Below are 18,108 nucleotides of genomic sequence, written 5' to 3' on the forward strand. Positions count from 1 at the left end.
GATCTCTAAAATGAAAGCTTCTTGTAAACACTAAATATTACATTACTTACTAGAGGTTATTTCCATCTGCAGGAAAAGAAACTAAGTAATAATATTTTAAAAGACTTCTCAAGGATATACCAATTTAACACTGACACTGTCTAACAAGAGCTAAGAATTCTCCATATTTATCCTGCTAATGCAAATTTATTTTGATCAAGTTACTGAGATATTTTTATGCAATTTTCAAGTATCATAACATGCCTTAGTAGCTTATCAACATTTCTTTCAAGAGATTTGAAGCTTGCAGTAAGCTAAGTTTTCAAGAGGGTGTTGTTACATGAACAGTAAAAAACAAAATTTAGCTCAATGAAACAAATATTTATTATCTATTTTATGTAAGGTTGGCAATGCTGGATGGGATGCATAAGACCCAATTCCTGCTTTCAAGAAGCTTAAAACCTGGTAAAAAGGATGATAATCATAAATATGTCTAGAATTTTTAAAATATGATGCTTTCTACATCACATACCTTAGATAAACCTTCACATAAGCAGGTGCAGGAAAAAAAAATTCAAACATCCAAAATATCCTAGTAACAACAGAATAATCTCAAAAACAGAGTATGAAATAAAGGAGGGAAAGTGGTAGAGACAGAGAGAAGGAAGGATGAGCAGAGTGTCCAGAAAGACGTGTAAAAGGGATCAAGGGCTAACATGTTTTCTTAGTACCAAGAGGAGGATGATAAATGATACAAAGGAATTTCAAGGTAAGGAGAATAGAAACTCAAAGAATTAGGGATGGACAAGCATTCTGGTCAAGTCCTTCCAGGATTAGAGCTAGATGGGACTGGAGCTTGATCAGAGCAGCAGTTTACAAACTTTAGAGTCTGAGAGAACTCTAAAATTCTTCAGAATTTTATAGCCATTTAGCTCTGAAATTATAACCATTTAGTTAATGTTATATCTAATTATGGTGAGATTGTTTAAAAAGACTCCTGGGCCCTACCCAGACATTCCAATTTAGTTGGTCTGGGATACAAACTGAGAATCTGTTCTTTTTAGAAGCATCACAAATGATTTGAATATAGGTTGTAAAAACAGTTTTGAGATACACGATATGGAAATCACTTTTGAGAATCTAACAGAGAAGATGAAAATAACTTTTAAACACATACTTGATGGGCCACCTCATACACAGGTGGAACCAAAAGGCCTAGGATGAGTTCTTAGAAGCAGACCCCAATATTAAAGATCTGGCATCTTTAAAAAAGTAAAGATGTGTGCAATTTCTCCCTCAAAAATTTCAGCAGAGGGGGCGCCTGGGTGGCTCAGTGGGTTGGAGCTTCTGCCTTCGGCTCGGGTCGTGGTCCCGGGGTCCTGGGATCGAGCCCCGCATTGGGCTCTCTGCTCAGCGGGGAGCCTGCTTCCCCCTCTCTCTCTGCCTGCCTCTCTGCCTGCTTGTGGTCTCTGTCTGTCAAATAAATAAATTAAAAAAATTAAAAAAAAAAATTTCAGCAGAGACTTGGAAGTACCATACACCCTCACCAACACTAAGCTATAACACTCTAATACTTGCTAATTTGGCAATAAGAAAGAAAATTTTTATCTGGATTTCCTTAATCAGTGAAACCAAAAATACTTCCTTAGTGTGACACTGAAAAATGTATTAACATGTGAATGCCAGCAGCCCTCCTCCCTCCACTTATTTTGTCCCTTTCTAAAAAGGAATGACTTGCAGATACTAAGTTGATCAACATTATTAAGGAAACAAGAAATGTTAGGGGGAAGTGGCCTTGTTACCTGGGATTTGAGAAAAAAGCTTTAGAGCCAGAACTGTGAAAAGCAGATCCAGGGCAGTAAAAGAAATGGGGAGGAGAAAAGATCCTGTAAGAATTATTAATCTGATTATGAATTAAATTCCCAATAATATTCTTTGAAAACAAATGGAATTCCTTTTTAATAACTTTTGGTGTTGAACTATGCACCTTGAACAGGACCCAGTCTTGAGTCTTAGACCATGTCTCTCTCTAGATTAATTAGGGTTACAGTATGTCCTGGCCATTTGTACTGCTTTTGTAAACTGCCTGTTGATAAACTTTGTACATTTTTTCTACCCAAGATTTATTTTTTCATTAATAAACTTCATTTTTTCAGAGCAGTTTTAGGTTCACATAAAATGAGGGGAAAGGTCAGGGAGTTCCATTATACCTTCTTTCCTCACAAACATCCAACTTTTCCTACATTAACATCCCCCTCCAGAGCGGTATATTTGTTACAACTGATGAATCCTATATTGAAATATCATTATCACCCAAAATCTGGATTACCTACAGGTTTGGATAAATGTTTAATGACATGTTTATACCTGTGTATTAACTTACAGAATAGTTTCACTGTCCTAAAATTCCTCTGTGCTCTACCTAACCATCTCCTCCTTTGCCCCTAGTCCCTGGCAACCATCAATCTTTCTACTGTCTACATAGTCTTGGCTTTTCCAGGATGTCATGTAGCTGGGACTCCTATAGTATATAGCCTTTGGTTTTTTCCACTTAGTAATATGCATTCAAGTTTTCTCCATGTATTTTCATGGCTTGACGCTCATTTCTTTCTGACCATGAATAATCCATTGTCTGGGTGTACCAAACTTTATTTACCCATTCACCTACTGAAGAACATATTGGTTGTTTCCAAGTTTATGCAACTACGAATAAAGCTGATCTAAACATCCATGTGCAGGGTTTTGTGTGGATGTAAGTTTTCAACTCCTTTGGGTAAATAACAAGGAGACTGATTGCTGGATCTGCTGGATCGGATGGTAAGAGTATGTTTAGTTTTGTAGGAAACTGCCAAACTTTCTTCCAAAGTGGCTGTACCATTCTGCATTCCCACCAGCATGAATGAAAGCTCCTGTTGTTCCACATCTTTGCCAGCATTTCCTATTAATGTTTTGGATTTTGGCCATTCTAATAAGTGTGTAGTAACATCTTGTTTTAATTTAGAATTCCCTTAATGACTTGACATGTGATGTTGAACATCCTTTCATACACTTACTTGCCATCTGTTTATCTTATTTGGTTCTATGTCTGTTCACTAATCTTGCCCATTTTTCAATCAGGTTTTGTTTTATTTTTGAGTTTTAAGGGTTCTTTGTATATTTTGAAGAACGCTCCTTTATCAAATGTGTCTTTTGCAAATATTTTCTCCCAGTCTGTAACGTATCTCCTCATTCCCTTGACAATGTCTTTCACAGAGAAGTTTTATTTTTTATTATTTTAATGAATTCCCACTTATTATTTCTTTCACGGATAACGCCTTTGGTTTTGTATATAAGAAAACCATCGCCATACACAAGGTCACCTAAGTTGTCTCCTATGTTATCTTCTACGAGTTTCTGAGGTTTGCAATTTACAGTTAGGCCTATAATACATTTTTACTTAATTTTTGTAAAGGGCATAAGGTCTATGTCTAGATTCATTTCTTTGCATGTGGATGTCAAGTTGTACCACCACTATTTGTTGACAAGACTATCTGCTTGAATCCACTGTCTTTGCTCCTTTGTGTTAAAGATCAGTTGACTATAATTACATGGATCTATATCTGGGCTCTCCCTTCTATTCCACTAATCTACTTATTATGTATGCTTTTGCCAAAACTACAGTGCGTTGATTTAATGTGCTTTATAGTAAATCCTGAAGTCAAGTAGTGTCAGTTCTCTGAAGGTCCTTCTCCTTTAAAAATTAGTTGCCTATTTGTGGGTCTTTTGACTTGGCATATAAACTTTGGAATCAGTTTGTTAATATCCACAAAATTCCCTGCTGAGATTTTGATTGGGGCTGTATTAAATCTATAGATCAAGCTGAGAAGAACTGACAGCTTGACAATATTGAGTCTTCCTAACCATGAATATCCCTCATTTAATTCTTTGACTTCAGAGTTTAGCTTTCCTCTTACAGATCTCATAAGTAATTTGTTAGATTTATACCTCAGTAGTTCATGGGGGGGAGGGGGCATTAAAGTAAACGGCACTGAGCTTTCAATTTCAAATTCTACTTTTTCACTGATGGTATATATATATATATAGAGAGAGAGAGAGAAAGAGAGAGAGAGAGAGCAATGACCTTTTGTATCTTAACTTTGTATCCTACAACCTTACTATAATCATTTCTAATCTAGGAATTTTTTGTCAGTTCTTTCAGATATTCTACATAGATGACCATGTAGAAATAAAACCACTAAAAAACAGTTTCATTTCCCCCCTCCCTTCCTCCCAATCAGTTTCATTTTTTCCCCCTTTGCTTGCCTTAAGTGCATTAGCTTTGACTTCCAATATGAGGTTGAAAAGCAATGGTGGAAGGGACATCCTTGCCTCATTCCTGACCTTACTGAAGAGCTTCTAATTTCTTTCCATTAAGTATAATATTAGCTGTAGGTTTTTTAATAAATGTTCTTTATCAAGTTGAGGAAGTTCCCCCTCCAAACCTACCTTATGGAGTTTTTTTTAATCACAAATGGGTATTAAATTTTGTTATAATCATCTGATTTCTTTTTCTTTAGCCTGTTGATATAACAGATTATATTAAGTAATTTTCAATTGCTGGACCAGCTTTGCATACGTGGCATAAATTCCACTTAGCTGTACATGTATAATTCTTTCCACACATTGTTGGATTCATTTGGCTAATATTTTGAGGGTTGTTTTCACCTATGTTCATGAGAGATAATTGATCTGTAGTTTTTTTGTAATGTCTTTGGTTTTGGTATTAGGGTAAATGCTGACTTCACAGAATAGAAATTATCCTCTCTCCTTCCATCTTTTGGGAGAGACTATAAAGATGTGGTATAATCTCCTTCTTAAATGCTTGGTAGAATTCACTAATGAACCCATCTGGGCCTGGTGCTTTGTTTTGAAAGGTTATTAATGGATTCAATTTTTAAAATAGATACAGGGGGATGCCTGGGTGGCTCAGTGGGTTAAAGCCTCTGCCTTCGGTTTAGGTCATGATCCCCCGGACCTGAGATGGAGCCCCGCATAGGGCTCTCTGCTCAGCAGGGAGCCTGCTCTCTCCCCTTCTCTCTCTGCCTGCCTCTCTGCCTAGTTGTGATCTCTGTCTGTCAAATAAATAAATAAAATCTTTTAAAAAACATAGATACAGAGCTATTCAGATTATCTATTTCTTCTTGTGTGAAATTTGGCAGAGTGTAACTCTCAAGGAATGGATCCACTTCATCTAGGTTATCAAATTTGTGGGCATGAATTTGTCCATAGAATTTCTTGATTATCCTTTTAAAGTCTGTATCCTTTTAAAGGATCTGTAGTGATGTCCTCTCTCTCACAGCTGATCAATAATTTGTATCCTCCTTTTTCATTAAGTTAGCCTGGCTAAAGACTTACTGATTTTATTGATCTTTGCGAAGAACCAGCTTTTGGGTTTATTGATTTTCTCTAATTTCATACTTTCAATTTAACTGATTTCTGCTCTAATTCTTACTGTTTTTTTTTCTTCTGCTTACTTCAAATTTAATTTGTCCTTTTCTAGTTCCCCAGATGAAAGCTTAAATGGTAGACTTTAGAACATTCTATTCTAATATATGCATTCAATGCTATAAATTTCCTCCTACGCACTACTTTTGTTGATGTTCTATTTTCATTCTCATTTAATTCAAAACACTTTTCAGTATCTCCTGAGATTTCTTTCTTGACCCATGTATTTTTTAGACATATGCTCTTTAATCTCCAAATATATGGGAACTTTACAACTCTCTTTATGTTACTAATTTCTAGTCTAAATTCATTCTGGTCTGAGAACCAATACTGTATATCTGTTCTTTTAAATTTGTTAAGGTGTGTTTTATGACCCAGAATGATGTTTACTTTGATGAATGTTCATATGAGCTTGAGAAGAATGTTAAATTGCTGCTGTTGCATAAAGTACTCCATAGATGTCCATTATATTCAGTTGACTGATAGTTTTGTTGGGTTCGATAGTTTTGTTGGGTTCAACTAGGTCTTTACTGATTTTCTCCCGGCTGGATCTCCCCAATTCTGAGAGAGGAGTGTTAAAGTCTCCAACAGTAGTGGACTCATCTATTTATACTTGCTCTTCTATCACTTTTTGCCTCACATATTTTGACACTGTTTTAGGTTAATATACACTAAGGATTATTATGCCTTCTTGGATCACTGACCACTTTATCACATGTAATGCCCCTTTTTATTCCTAATAACTATCTTTGCTCTCAAGTCTCCTCTGTCTGAAATTAATGTATCAATTAATATATTCCCACTTTCTTTTGATTAGTGTTAGCACGGTCTATCTTCTTCTATCCCTTTACTTTAATCTATATGTGGTGGTTTTTTAAGATTTTTTTTTTAAGATTTTATTTATTTTATTTAACAGAAAGAGAGAGACAGCACAAGCAGGGGGATCAGCAGACAGAGAGAGAGAAAGAGGGAGAAGACGACTCCCCACTGAGCAGGGAAACTGACATGGAGCTCCATCCCAGGACCCTGGGATCATGACCTGAGCCGAAAGCAGACACTTAATCGACTGAGCACCCAGGTGCCCTCTATGTATGTTTTTAAAGTGAGTTTCTTGTAGACAATGTATACTGGGGTCTTGTTTTTTATTCACCTTGAAAAATCCAACTTTTGAGTGATGTATTTAGAGGAAATTGTTATAGATGGATTAACTTCTACCATATTTCTGTTTTCTACTTGTTGTCCTCGTTTTTTGTTCCCATTTTTGACTTCACACTTTTTCTGCCTTTTGTGATTTTAAGTATTTTATAGGATTCCATTTTCTCTCTTATCAATTATACTTTTTTTTAATGTTAGTGGTTGTTCTAGAGTTTGCAATACAGGCAAACCCTGTTATACTGTGCTTTGCTTTATTGTGCTTCATAGACACTGCGTTTTCTACAAATTAAAGTTTCACTGCAACCCTGTTGAGCAACTCTATGGGTACCATTTTTCCAACAGTATTTGCTAACTTCATGTCCTATGTCACATTTTGCTAATTCTCCCAACATTTCAAACATTTTCATTGTTATTTTATTTGTAATGGTGATCAGTGATTACAACTCTCTGAGAGCTCAGATGGTAACAGTTTTTATCAATAAAGTATTTTTTAATTAAGGTATGTACATTTTCTTGGGCATAATGCTATTGCACACTTAACAGACTATAGTATGGTGTAAATACAACTATTATATGCACCAGGAAATGAAAAAATTCATTTGGCTCACTTTGTTGTGATACTTGCTTTGTTACAACAGTCTGGAACCAAACCCAAAATATCTCCTGGGTAGGCCCGTACATATTTACAAGTAATCCAAATCCAATTCTTCCCTCCCAGTCCTTATACCATTGTTTCATTCATTTCACTTAAACAGAAGCATACATTAAGCATACACACACACAACTGAATATATTGCTGCTATCATGTCTGAACAAACTGAAAGCTATCAGATCAATTAAGCATTTAAAAAAAAAGTTTTAACTTTGTTTTCACTTATGTCTTCTCCAAAGCTCTTCCTTTCTTTATGTAGATCAGTTTCCCATATGCACCATTTCCCTTCTCTCTTATGTACTTCTTTTAACATTTCATGCAAGGCAGATCGACTAGTAACAGATTCCCTTGATTTCTGTTTGAAAAAGTATTTCTCCTTTGCCTTTGAAGATAATTTCACAAGATACAGAACTCTAGGTAGGTGGGTGGCGGAGGTTGCTCAATACTTCAAAATTCTTTTTTAAAGATTTTATTTATTTATTTGACAGAGAGAGACAGTGAGAGAGGGAACACAAGCAGCAGGAGTGGGAGCCGAGCAGGGAACCTAATGTGGGGCTCAAACCCAGGAACCTGGGACCATGACCTGAGCCGAAGGCAGATGCTTAACGATTGAGCCACCTAGGCGCCCCAATACTTCAAATATTTTACTCAACTCTTCTTACTTACGTTGTTTCTGTAAAGTTGAAAAAGTCAAATGAATGTGATCCTCACCCTTGCTCTTCTATAGATAAGGTGTTATTTTTTCCTCTGGCTTCTTTTAAGATTATTCTCTTTACCATTGATTTTCTGAGGTTTAAATATATTATGCCTAGGTGTAGGGTTTGGGGTTTTGTTTTTTGCATTTTCTTTTGACATTTATCCCCCTTGGTATTCTCTATCCAAGCTTCTTCGTTCTGTGATTTAGTATCTGACATTAATTTGAGGAAATTCTCAGTCGTAATTGCCTCAAATATTGCTTCTCTTTCTTTTTTCTCTACCTAGCATTCACATTACATGTATGCTATACCTTTTGTAGTTGTCCCACAGTTTTTGGATGTTCTGGTATGCTTTTTCCAATTTTTGTTTTCCTCTTTACTCTTCAAATTTTCTATTGACATAGCCTTAAGTTCAGAGATTGTTCCCTCAGCCATGTCCAGTCCAGTAATGGGCCCATCAAGGACATTCTTTGTTTCTGTTAAAATATTTTAAATCTTATATTTCTTTTATTCTTCCTTAGAATTTTCACCTCTTTGCTTACATTATCCATTTATTCTTGAATGTTGTCTACTTTTTCCATTAAAAAAAGTCCTTACCTTATTAGTCATCCTTTAAAAAAAAAAAATCCTGGTCTGGTAACTCCAACATTCCTTCTATATCTGACTCTAGTTCTAATAATCACTCGGTCTCTGTATTTTTTGTCTTTGAGTACACCTTGTAATTTTTTGTTGAAATGATACACTAGATTACAGAGCTGTGGTAAATAGGTCTTTAGTAATGTAGTGGTATGGTGGTGTTTGGGGGAAGCATTTTCCAGTCCTATGATCAGGTGTCAGTTTCTCAGTGAGCTGGTACCACTGGACTGTGAACTTCATCAATGCTTCTCAGTCCCTACCTTTCCGTTCCCCAGAGATGGGACAGGATAGCTGGAGTTACATATTTCCCTTTCCCTACACGTATGGCTAGATGGGCTCAAATGGGTTTTTCCCTTACCCTAGGTGGGAGACTAGAGCTGGCTGATGTTGGGTATTTGCCTTCCCCTACTTAGGTTAGGCTCTATTAAAATAGTTTCTCCTGAGAGCCTGTCTTGTTAAGAAAAACAGAATACTCTGGTTTGTTTTGAAATGGTTCCTCTTCCCCTCCTTCCGCTAGAGACACAGGGTATTTTTCTCCAATACTAATTGTAAGGACCTGGTAGAGCTCCTGGAGGTAAAACTCACCAGAGTGTGGGTGTCCCCCCATGACTAGGTTCTCTTACAGTTTCTGTCAGAGTTGTTCACACTAGCATCAGATTCATCATTATAGTTTGGGTTTTCCTACCCTGGCACTGGTTGCTGCAGAGGTTTCTGCTTTAGGAAGCTATAATTCCTTGTATCTTCCTTTCACTCCAATTTTCAGGGCAGCAGTTTACCCTATGACTTCAATTCCCTGAAGAATCTAAAGAGTTCATTTTTTTAGTTCAGCTTTTTACTTGTTATTAGGATAGAGTGGCAACTCCTAAGCTCCTTCTTTACATACTAGACTGGAAACCAGAGATTCCAAGTTTTGAGATTATATTTTCAATTAATGTCTTTTTATTTGTTGTGTTGTACTATATAGTAAGATTATTAACCCTTTGTCTCATTTTACAAATATTTTTCTCCAGTTTATAATTTATCTTGAAATCCCATTTTTATCATCTTTGGAAGCACAAAAGTTTTAAATTGTGATGTTATTAAGTCTATGAAACTTGCCTTTTTGGTTTCCGATTTTATGACATGCTTTGAGAGTCCTTTCCACTATCAAGATCATATTACCTTCACATATATATTCTTTTTGCATTTTTATGGAACTTTCAGTTTTTACGTTTACATTTCTTATCCATCAGGAATTATTTTCTCTTCAGGTTTTATTACATGACTGGTTGTCACAAAATCACTAACTAAATCCATCATGTTTCAACTGATGTAAAATTCCACCTTTATCTTAGACTAAATGCCTACATATAATAACTGTGTGTTTCTAGACTTTGCTCTGGCAGAAAACAAAAACAAAAACAAAACACTGGCAATACAGACAGCCTGTAAAGGGAACTGGATAGCTGGAGACGGGCTGTAAAAGACTAACTTCATTGTTTACGCTTGTGAATTTTATTCCATGTGCTTTGAATTACCACTCAAAAACATCAATTAAAAAAATTTTAAGGTCTGGTTAATATACATGGTGGAATTATCAAATATTTCAGCTTTCTGCAAATTATACCACAACCCCTGTATGCACCTGAACAATACTTGAAATCATGGATCTACCCTAATTTTAAAATTGGGAACTATGAGGGATGCCTGGGTGGCTCAAGTCATTATCAGGTCATGATCCCGGGGTCCTGGGACAGAGCCCCGCCTTGGGCTCCCTGCTTGGAGGGAAGCCTGCTTCTCCCTCTCCCACTCCCCCTGCTTGTGTTCCCTGTCTCACTGTATCTCTGTCAAATAAATAAATAAATAAAAACTTAAAAAAAAAAAAAAAAAAAAAAAAAAACTAGGAACTATGATTTAATCTATTCTATTTTAAATTAATAGTGAAAGTGCCCCAAATACAGCTTGTGCTACGTGTTTTTCTGCCATTTAACAGAATCAAACACACGACTTGAAGGGGGAAAAAAGTTCTGTTTAAATCCTTAATGATGGTAAGTAAAGCTACTACTTCAAATGCATAAGACCTTCAGATACTGTCAATTCCTTACAATGTGTGTTCCCTAGATCCAGCCATCACAGACATATTTTGCTATCATCTTCTTCAGAATCTAATCTTTCCATTCTCCTGCAATGTGATTATTGTATTTTGAATATTACTTTTCCTCATAATTTTATTTCAATGTCAGATGGCAAATTTGACCTCTGTTGTCACCATAATACTGTAAAGCAAATTGGCTAAAATAAAAGAAATATTCATCTAACAGGAGATGGAAAAAGAACAGGTTCACCTTTTAAGTCATTCTCTTTAGGATCCTCTCCCTCAAACTATTTTCTAAGAAACTGTTAAGGCAGACCCATTTAGTAATTTTAGTCTTCCTCCAAATAAAAAATATTTTCAAGCACTTGAAAATATTCCTCCAGTAGGAAGGGGAAGATGACCTAGTATTTAGTACCATTGGCATACTCATTAATAATTACACAAATTAGATACTATCGCTGCACCATGTAATTCTGCTCTCACTACCAGTCTCCTAGGTACTTTCCTACTCTTTTTTTGTTCCTAATAAATGAACTCCTTTAACACGTAGAAGATGCACATTCTACATATCTCCTAGGAACACTAAGAGAAGATGTAGGAGAAAAAGCAATTCTTCTAACAGTCTAATTAGCCTTAAGTTTTAAAACCCCTTGCATTTGATAACATTATCAACCTCATTTAAAAGGACTTGCCAAACATCACATTATTGAGGGCGGAAATAGGTCTCCAGATAGGTCCTTTGCCCTAAATATGCTACTTCCCTCCATGTTAAATTCAATACCCACAGAAAAGTATCTTTGCATAATACAGTGAAGGAAGCACTCCACAGCACAACAAATGAATACTAGTCATATATGTTAAAAAGAAGAAGGAAAAAACCATTTAGTATGTATTTATTTATTTATTTATTTATTTGACAGAGAGAGAGAGAGAGAAACACCACAAGTAGGCAGAGAGGCAGGCAAAGAGAGAAGAGGGAGGGAAGCAGGCTCCCTGCTGAGCAGAGAGCCTGATGCAGAACTCGATCCCAGGACCCTGAGATCATGACCTGAACTGAAGGCAGCGGCTTAACCCACTGAGCCACCCAGGCACCCCATTTAGTATTTAAAGAAATAATTTTCTATTTTCTATACAAGAAATGATCTCAAATATGTCAAATGAGACAAAACTTTAAAAGCTTCTATGGGGGTGCCTGGGTGGCTCAGTCGTTAAGCATCCGTCTTTGACTCAGGTCATGATCCCAGGATCCTGGGATTGAGCCCCGCATCAGGCTCTCTACTCAACGGGGAGCCTCCTACGCCCTCTCCCACTCCCCCTGCTTGTGTGCCCTCTCTTGCTCTGTCTCTCTCTATCAAATAAATAAAACCCTCAAAAAAAAAAAAAAAAAAAAAGCTTCTAGGCCACAGGTAATATATTTCTTTTTCTTCCAAGTCTCTAGAGCCTTGCCTCACATCACAAAACACTTTTTGACGGCCACCTACTAGAGGATCTCTAGAGGATCTCTACCATCCAAGATTCAGCAAAGTACATAGAGATTAGAAACACCTACTACTAAAATCTGGGCACTTTCCATAAGAGACCCCTTACCAGATGAATTTACTCTTATTAGCCCAAGAATTCTGAACCTTATCAGACTCAGTGTTTCCCCTCCATAAAATATTTTCCAACTTCTGCATTATCACCCTGAAATGAAATTAATAACAATCTTCCTTACAAACAATTTCAAACAAAACCATATACCCTAAATATAAATGTAAAAGGAAAATGAAAATAACTTATAAGATAATAAGTATTTCAATGTTAATCCTGAAACAAAACTGAACTAGAAGACATATAAAAGTAATTAGTACATGAAAATGACAGCAAAGTGGTTTGTGATGCAATTTTCCAAAACTGTAAATAACTCTTGTTCAAGTTGTAAACAAAACAAATCTTCCTTTCACACAACATTTGCATGTGGAAATAGAGACTGGAAAGTTCAGTCTCAGTTAAAACCATTAGTTTATATGTAAAATGGAGTTTCTAGATTCCAATAATTATGAATACACAAATGTCAGGCAGGATATTCCTAATCATATATGACCTGGGAACATTTGCTCACAGTAGCCCACGCACTGCAAAAAGTATAACATCTCTAGTCCCCACCCATTAAATGCTAGTGGTTAGCCCCAACCACCAAACAAAAAACTTGCCTCCCAACTTCCTCCAAGAGGGCACTCCCCATCTGGACCTACTTCCTTAGTCACAATTTGACTATCACAGTATAATGTCAAGAAAACGCAGGAAGCATGGACTAGTTTTGGTTGTTTCACCTATGAACTATATGGTCATTGGCAGTGAGCTCCCTAAACCTCAGTTTCTAGTATATCAAATGGGGATAAACACTACCTACACCTTTTGGGTTGTAAAGGTTGATTCCACAACATGTGCTTAGCACAGGGCAGGTGGTTTCCAGCACATGGCATATTGAGATGTATAAAGAAGGAGGCTGTTCCAGATTAAGAACAGCAAAAAGTGATATGAATATGGAAGAGTCTAAAGATAAAATAAGCGTACAAAATGAAATTTAACACACAGCAGCCTAGGGACATTTGAGAGCAGCCAACAGTCCTACATATCTCAGCAACCCCTGAAGGCATATATTACAGTGAAGGCAGTGAAATAATATTCAGAATGAATGACCCCCAAATTAAGAACACAAGAAAGACATCTTTAAGATACTTCCACAGTACATGGCTGAAATTCCATAAAGCTCCAATACAAACAAACTTAACAAACAAAGCTCCAATACTAACAAACTTTTCAAACTTATTCAAACTTCCCTTGGGCAATTATCCTAGTCTACAGCCTTGGAAAACACAAAAGATATCGAACATACCATGTCTGTCCTCAAACATTTTACCATCCAGTAGATTAGACACCAGGAAAACATAGCCATAGTATAAAGCGGAATGAAATAGGCATTAAATAGAAATTCAACTAATAAATTATGGGGGCCAAGGAAAAATTATGAATAATTTTCACTGGGGAAAATCAAGGACATCCCATGGCATAGCACTCTGAAAAACAAAGATTGTGATAGGTAGAGAAGGGAGAGTAAATCATTAAAGAAAAAAATAAAGTCTGGGGAAAAGTGCTGGGCATATAAATACAACTTGGTTCAGAGAAGAAAGCTAGGGAAAAAGCAGGGGTCCAAAAGCGTTGGGAAAGCAGTAAAAACTCGGGTTGTAAAAACATTTCAGGACCTGTTCATGGATGGATTTAAGTGCTATTCAGACGAGTCTGAGTTTTATTGGGCAAGAGTTTTACAGAAAACTGGTACTAATGTGACACACCGGATCCCCAAAGAATGCTGAATAATAGCCAAAAATAAGATTCCAAATACAAATATTCATTAACGAGATTCCTGAAACTAAAATACATATTCTTAACATGAGTAAATAACAAAAAGAACCCAACCCTAAAGTAGAAACCAACTTCTGGGCTCAATCCTTAAGTAAAAGTAGTATTATTAAATTTATTGAACCTGGGAACATAAAAGAACTCAGAATAATCTTATACATGCCATTCATCTTCTTCCAAGCAAGTTGGAGAACTTCCTAAACATGTTATTAGCAGTGCCTCATGTCACTCTGGAAGGCAAGAGGTAAGCTACAGTATCATTAGTCCCTTTTTACTATGAAGAAACTGAGGAACAAAAAGAATAAATTACATGGTCACAAAATAAGCTGATTTCTAGGACTTTAATTAAAGGCTTGAAGCCGACATTTCATCCTCTATTCTTTGTACCACCTGAGTATTAGAATTACCTTTTACTGTCCTGTGAACTGGGAAGAAGGAAAAAAAAAAAAAAAAAAGACAAGACTAAACTTGAAGATAAGTTTCTCAATTTGGTACTGCCACCAAAAATCTGTTTTTAAACCCTATCTCCTGAAATCACGCTATCTGCAAGAACTGCAAGGAGCAGGCATAAAGACAAATGTATAGCAGAGCAGGTGAGGAATTCTAGGCCCAGTTTTGACTTTGAATATCTGGCAGTCTCAGATGTGTGTCTGTAAAACAGGCTTTGCAGATGTTGCGACTGGAAAGATGCTCTGAAAGGCCCAAAGCAGTGATAGCGATACACCCACTGCTGCAAACATGAAATCCAATGCCATCCTGCTCTGCCCCTCCCGGCACTGCACCACGCACCACGAGACTCCTGGTATACACCGAGGCCTGTGCAAGGATCCTCCCGACGTTTCCCTTAAAATGCCCTACTTTGATGATGCCCAGGACGCTGGGCCTCAGTGAACGGAGGCGACACGGGATATGGCTACAAACATCTCAAAATCTAGCCTCCCCAGATTCTAGGGCCTGATTCAGGAGTCTATCGGACATAGAGTTCCTGCTATTTTTTCACACACCTCATCACAATCCCTACCCGCAAGTTCCCTGTCTCAGCCTCCCGCCACCCCCTCTTCCCCTCCACGCCAGCTGGGTGTCCCAGAGATGTAAAGAGAAGAAAGGTGGAGGTTCGAACGCAGAGGCCCGGGCCGCGAGACTTTCCGGCGTCGGCCGGGGTCCCGACCGCCCAGACCCGGCCTCGGCCGACGCGCCGCCGCCGCCGCCGCCGCCGCCTATCAGCGGAGTGCAGGGGCGGGGCCGGCTGGGTTCGGCGGCGGCTCGGCCGCGGGCGGGGACCGGCGGGGGACCGACCGCCGAGCAGCTCCAGCCGCTGCGCGCATACACCCGGCCCGGCTCCCGAGGGCGCCAGCGCGGCCCCGGGGAGCGCGAGGAGCCGGCGAGCGCGCGGCCTGCCGTTGGCGGCCTGGTCCGCCACGCTCGGCGCCCACCCGTCCCCAAGCTGGGGTCCAAGCCCCCGGGAAGATGGTGTCCTGGATGATCTCCAGAGCCGTGGTGTAAGTGCAGCTCACGGCGCCCCGCCGCCCGCACCAGTCCCGGGGAAGGCGTAGGGAGGGGCAGGGGCTAAGAGAGGGGAAGGCCCAGGCCCGGGCAGGGGTGGGTTGGCTCGGCCTCGGGCCTGCCCGGGAGCTGGGGGCCCTCGGCCTCCTCACCCTGGTCCACGTCGGTGCGGGGCTCCCTGCGGCGGACGAAGGCCCGGTGGCGGCGGCTGAGGCTGCGGCGTGGCCGGGCTGCGTGCGGCGCGGCGGCCCTGCTCCCGAGGTGCTGGGCGGGCGGGCGCGCTAGGCAGAAGGCGCGCGCTCCCCGCGCTGCGCGGCACCGCCCTGTGGGCCTGGGAGCGGCGCGCCTCGCGGCGGCGCCCTGCGCAGGCTCCGCAGACGCTGAGCGCGGGAGGCCCGGCGATCCTCCCAAGGATGCCGCGGCGGCTGCGGCGTCGAGCCTTTGTATCCCGAGGTTGGTGTGGTGCGGTGTCTCTCTAGGCGGCAGAATGCCATTCGGTCACGTGTGGTAGGAGGAGAGATTTGTCTAAAAACCTGAGACCGCTCCTAGCTCAGATCCCTGGGAGAGAGCCCAGTTGCCCCAAGATCTACAGCTTACCTAGAAAGACGCTCCTCTGGAATGGTGACGCCCGTTTGTTCGCCCAGATCGCAGAATTTGGCCCTATCTTGTCGGATATGTTTGCTTAAGTGTTTGAGAGGCTGCAGGTGCCTGTTGCCTTTATTCAAATTATCGGTTAATTTCACTGTGCTCTTATCAACAAGTGCTACAGGTACATTAAAAAAAAAAAACCGCAACTCCACTAAAAGTATTTGTTTCACTACAATTTGAACTGATTTTCTCCCTTCCTCCTCACCTCACCACCCTCCGTTTCAAAAAAAAAAAATCACAAAGTAAACAATGACGTAGGTACAGCCAGGATCCCGTGGATTCATTATTCATGATCTCTGTAGGAGTAATATTACCTCAGTACCTTTATGAAATGTTTTTGTGAGGCAGCAGGCTTCTCCGATTAGCTTTAGAATGTGGAAAAAATAACATTACCAGATTTTCATATTTTGTTTTTCACTCGGAAAAGGGAGCTAAATTTTCTGCGAGTTTTGGTTTTTGGGGAGTGAATCAGTCACATAGTAGCTCTATTCAACCTGATTTTCAATAGCCCTCTAAATTTATATTTGATTGCCTTAATGAAGTTTGTCCTATCTCCCTACAGTTTCTAGATTTAAAGCTTCAGAGCTTCCTGCGTTCATGTGTACAGAACTAAAAATCGGGAAATAAAAACATACTACATATGTCTTCAGATCTTTTTTTTAGCCTTTTTAAGCCTTTGAGTGTCATTTACATAATACAGGTATACCTTCCTTGACCTAGCAGGTGTATAATAGGTGTGGTTCTCACCTAGATATTGTATATCAAGTGTGTGTCTGCACCTAGTAATTGAAGTAGCTGTACTGTTTTTTTTTTTTCTTAACTCTGGTTTCCTTTGACCAATTTTCTTTTTTTAACAGAAAATCATGAAGTACTTTGATGCAGTTTGCATTACTCAACTCAAATTTTTGTTTTTGATCATTGACTATGAATATGAAAGTCTTTTCTAGGTGCTACCTATAACACAAAACTTAGTAACAGTGTTGATCTTAATGAAACTGACAGTTCAGATACACTCATACCAATAGTACAGATGACAATGTCAAGTCCTGTAAGAGTTACACCCACTGCTATAGGGGTTAGATAAGGAGGGAATTAAATCTGGTTGGAGAATCAAAAAAAAAAAAAAAAAAAAACCAAGGGAGATTATATTTGAGATGGTCCTTAGAGGACCATCTGAATTTAGACAGCCAAAGATGAAAGAGTAAAGGATTCCAGATAAAGAGATCATTGTGAGCCAAAACACAGAGGAGGGTAAGCCCAGATAAGTTACAGGGAACTTGAGGGACTGGGGAGAGCGAGCGAGCTGGAAAGGTAGAATAGGGCCTGTTTTCAAGGAATTTAAGGAAAAAGTGATAAATTTTGTTAGGCAGTGGTGGCTTTGCGTTGGAAGATTGTCTCCCTTGCTGAGTGAGATGGTTGTAAATGAGAAAACACAGAAGACAACTGGAGAGAGGAGATTAAAGCCTACAGTGCTAGAATCTATGGAATTTGAAGTGTGAGGCAAAAGAAAAGAAACCAAAGTGTAAGGGAGAAAAATTATAGAATTGTATTTCATGAGCCATTGAACCATTAGCAGACTAGAAAGCACAACTGTAAAGAATAATAAGCATCATTATCTTTTGCCCCTGTGCTCCTCAATTTTTCAGTCTCTAAGCACTAAATGTTTTCTACTCCCTTGATTGTACCAAAGGGACACACACTTGGAAACTTTTTTTCATGCCAGGAGATAGAATTTATTTACATTCTTTTTAACCCACTGGTACAGCCAGCTGAGTCCTAAGCCCAAAGAAAGATCAGACAGTTCTCTCAAAGTGAACCTTTGGTGGCATGCGCAGGGAACACAAGGAACTTCCATAACCAGAGCTCCCTGTGTGCATGAG

At 39.1% G+C, this 18,108-nt stretch overlaps 1 protein-coding gene across 2 annotated transcripts in view; it reads left to right on the forward strand.

Moving 5' to 3' along the window:
• The first annotated feature begins 15,470 nt into the window (after positions 1 to 15,470).
• LOC111145077 (receptor accessory protein 3) overlaps positions 15,471 to 18,108 on the forward strand; it is a 95,192-nt gene continuing 92,554 nt past the window's right edge. For both annotated transcript variants that reach the window (XM_022499699.1, XM_022499700.1), the window contains exon 1: positions 15,471 to 15,576. In XM_022499699.1, coding sequence (XP_022355407.1) covers positions 15,545 to 15,576 — 32 coding nt within the window. In that variant the 5' untranslated portion in view covers positions 15,471 to 15,544. The remainder of the gene's footprint in view (positions 15,577 to 18,108) is intronic.

This window comes from Enhydra lutris, unplaced genomic scaffold (assembly GCF_002288905.1).
Source record: "Enhydra lutris kenyoni isolate GAN:26980312 unplaced genomic scaffold, ASM228890v2 scaffoldscaffold12, whole genome shotgun sequence".
Taxonomy (NCBI): domain Eukaryota; kingdom Metazoa; phylum Chordata; class Mammalia; order Carnivora; family Mustelidae; genus Enhydra; species Enhydra lutris.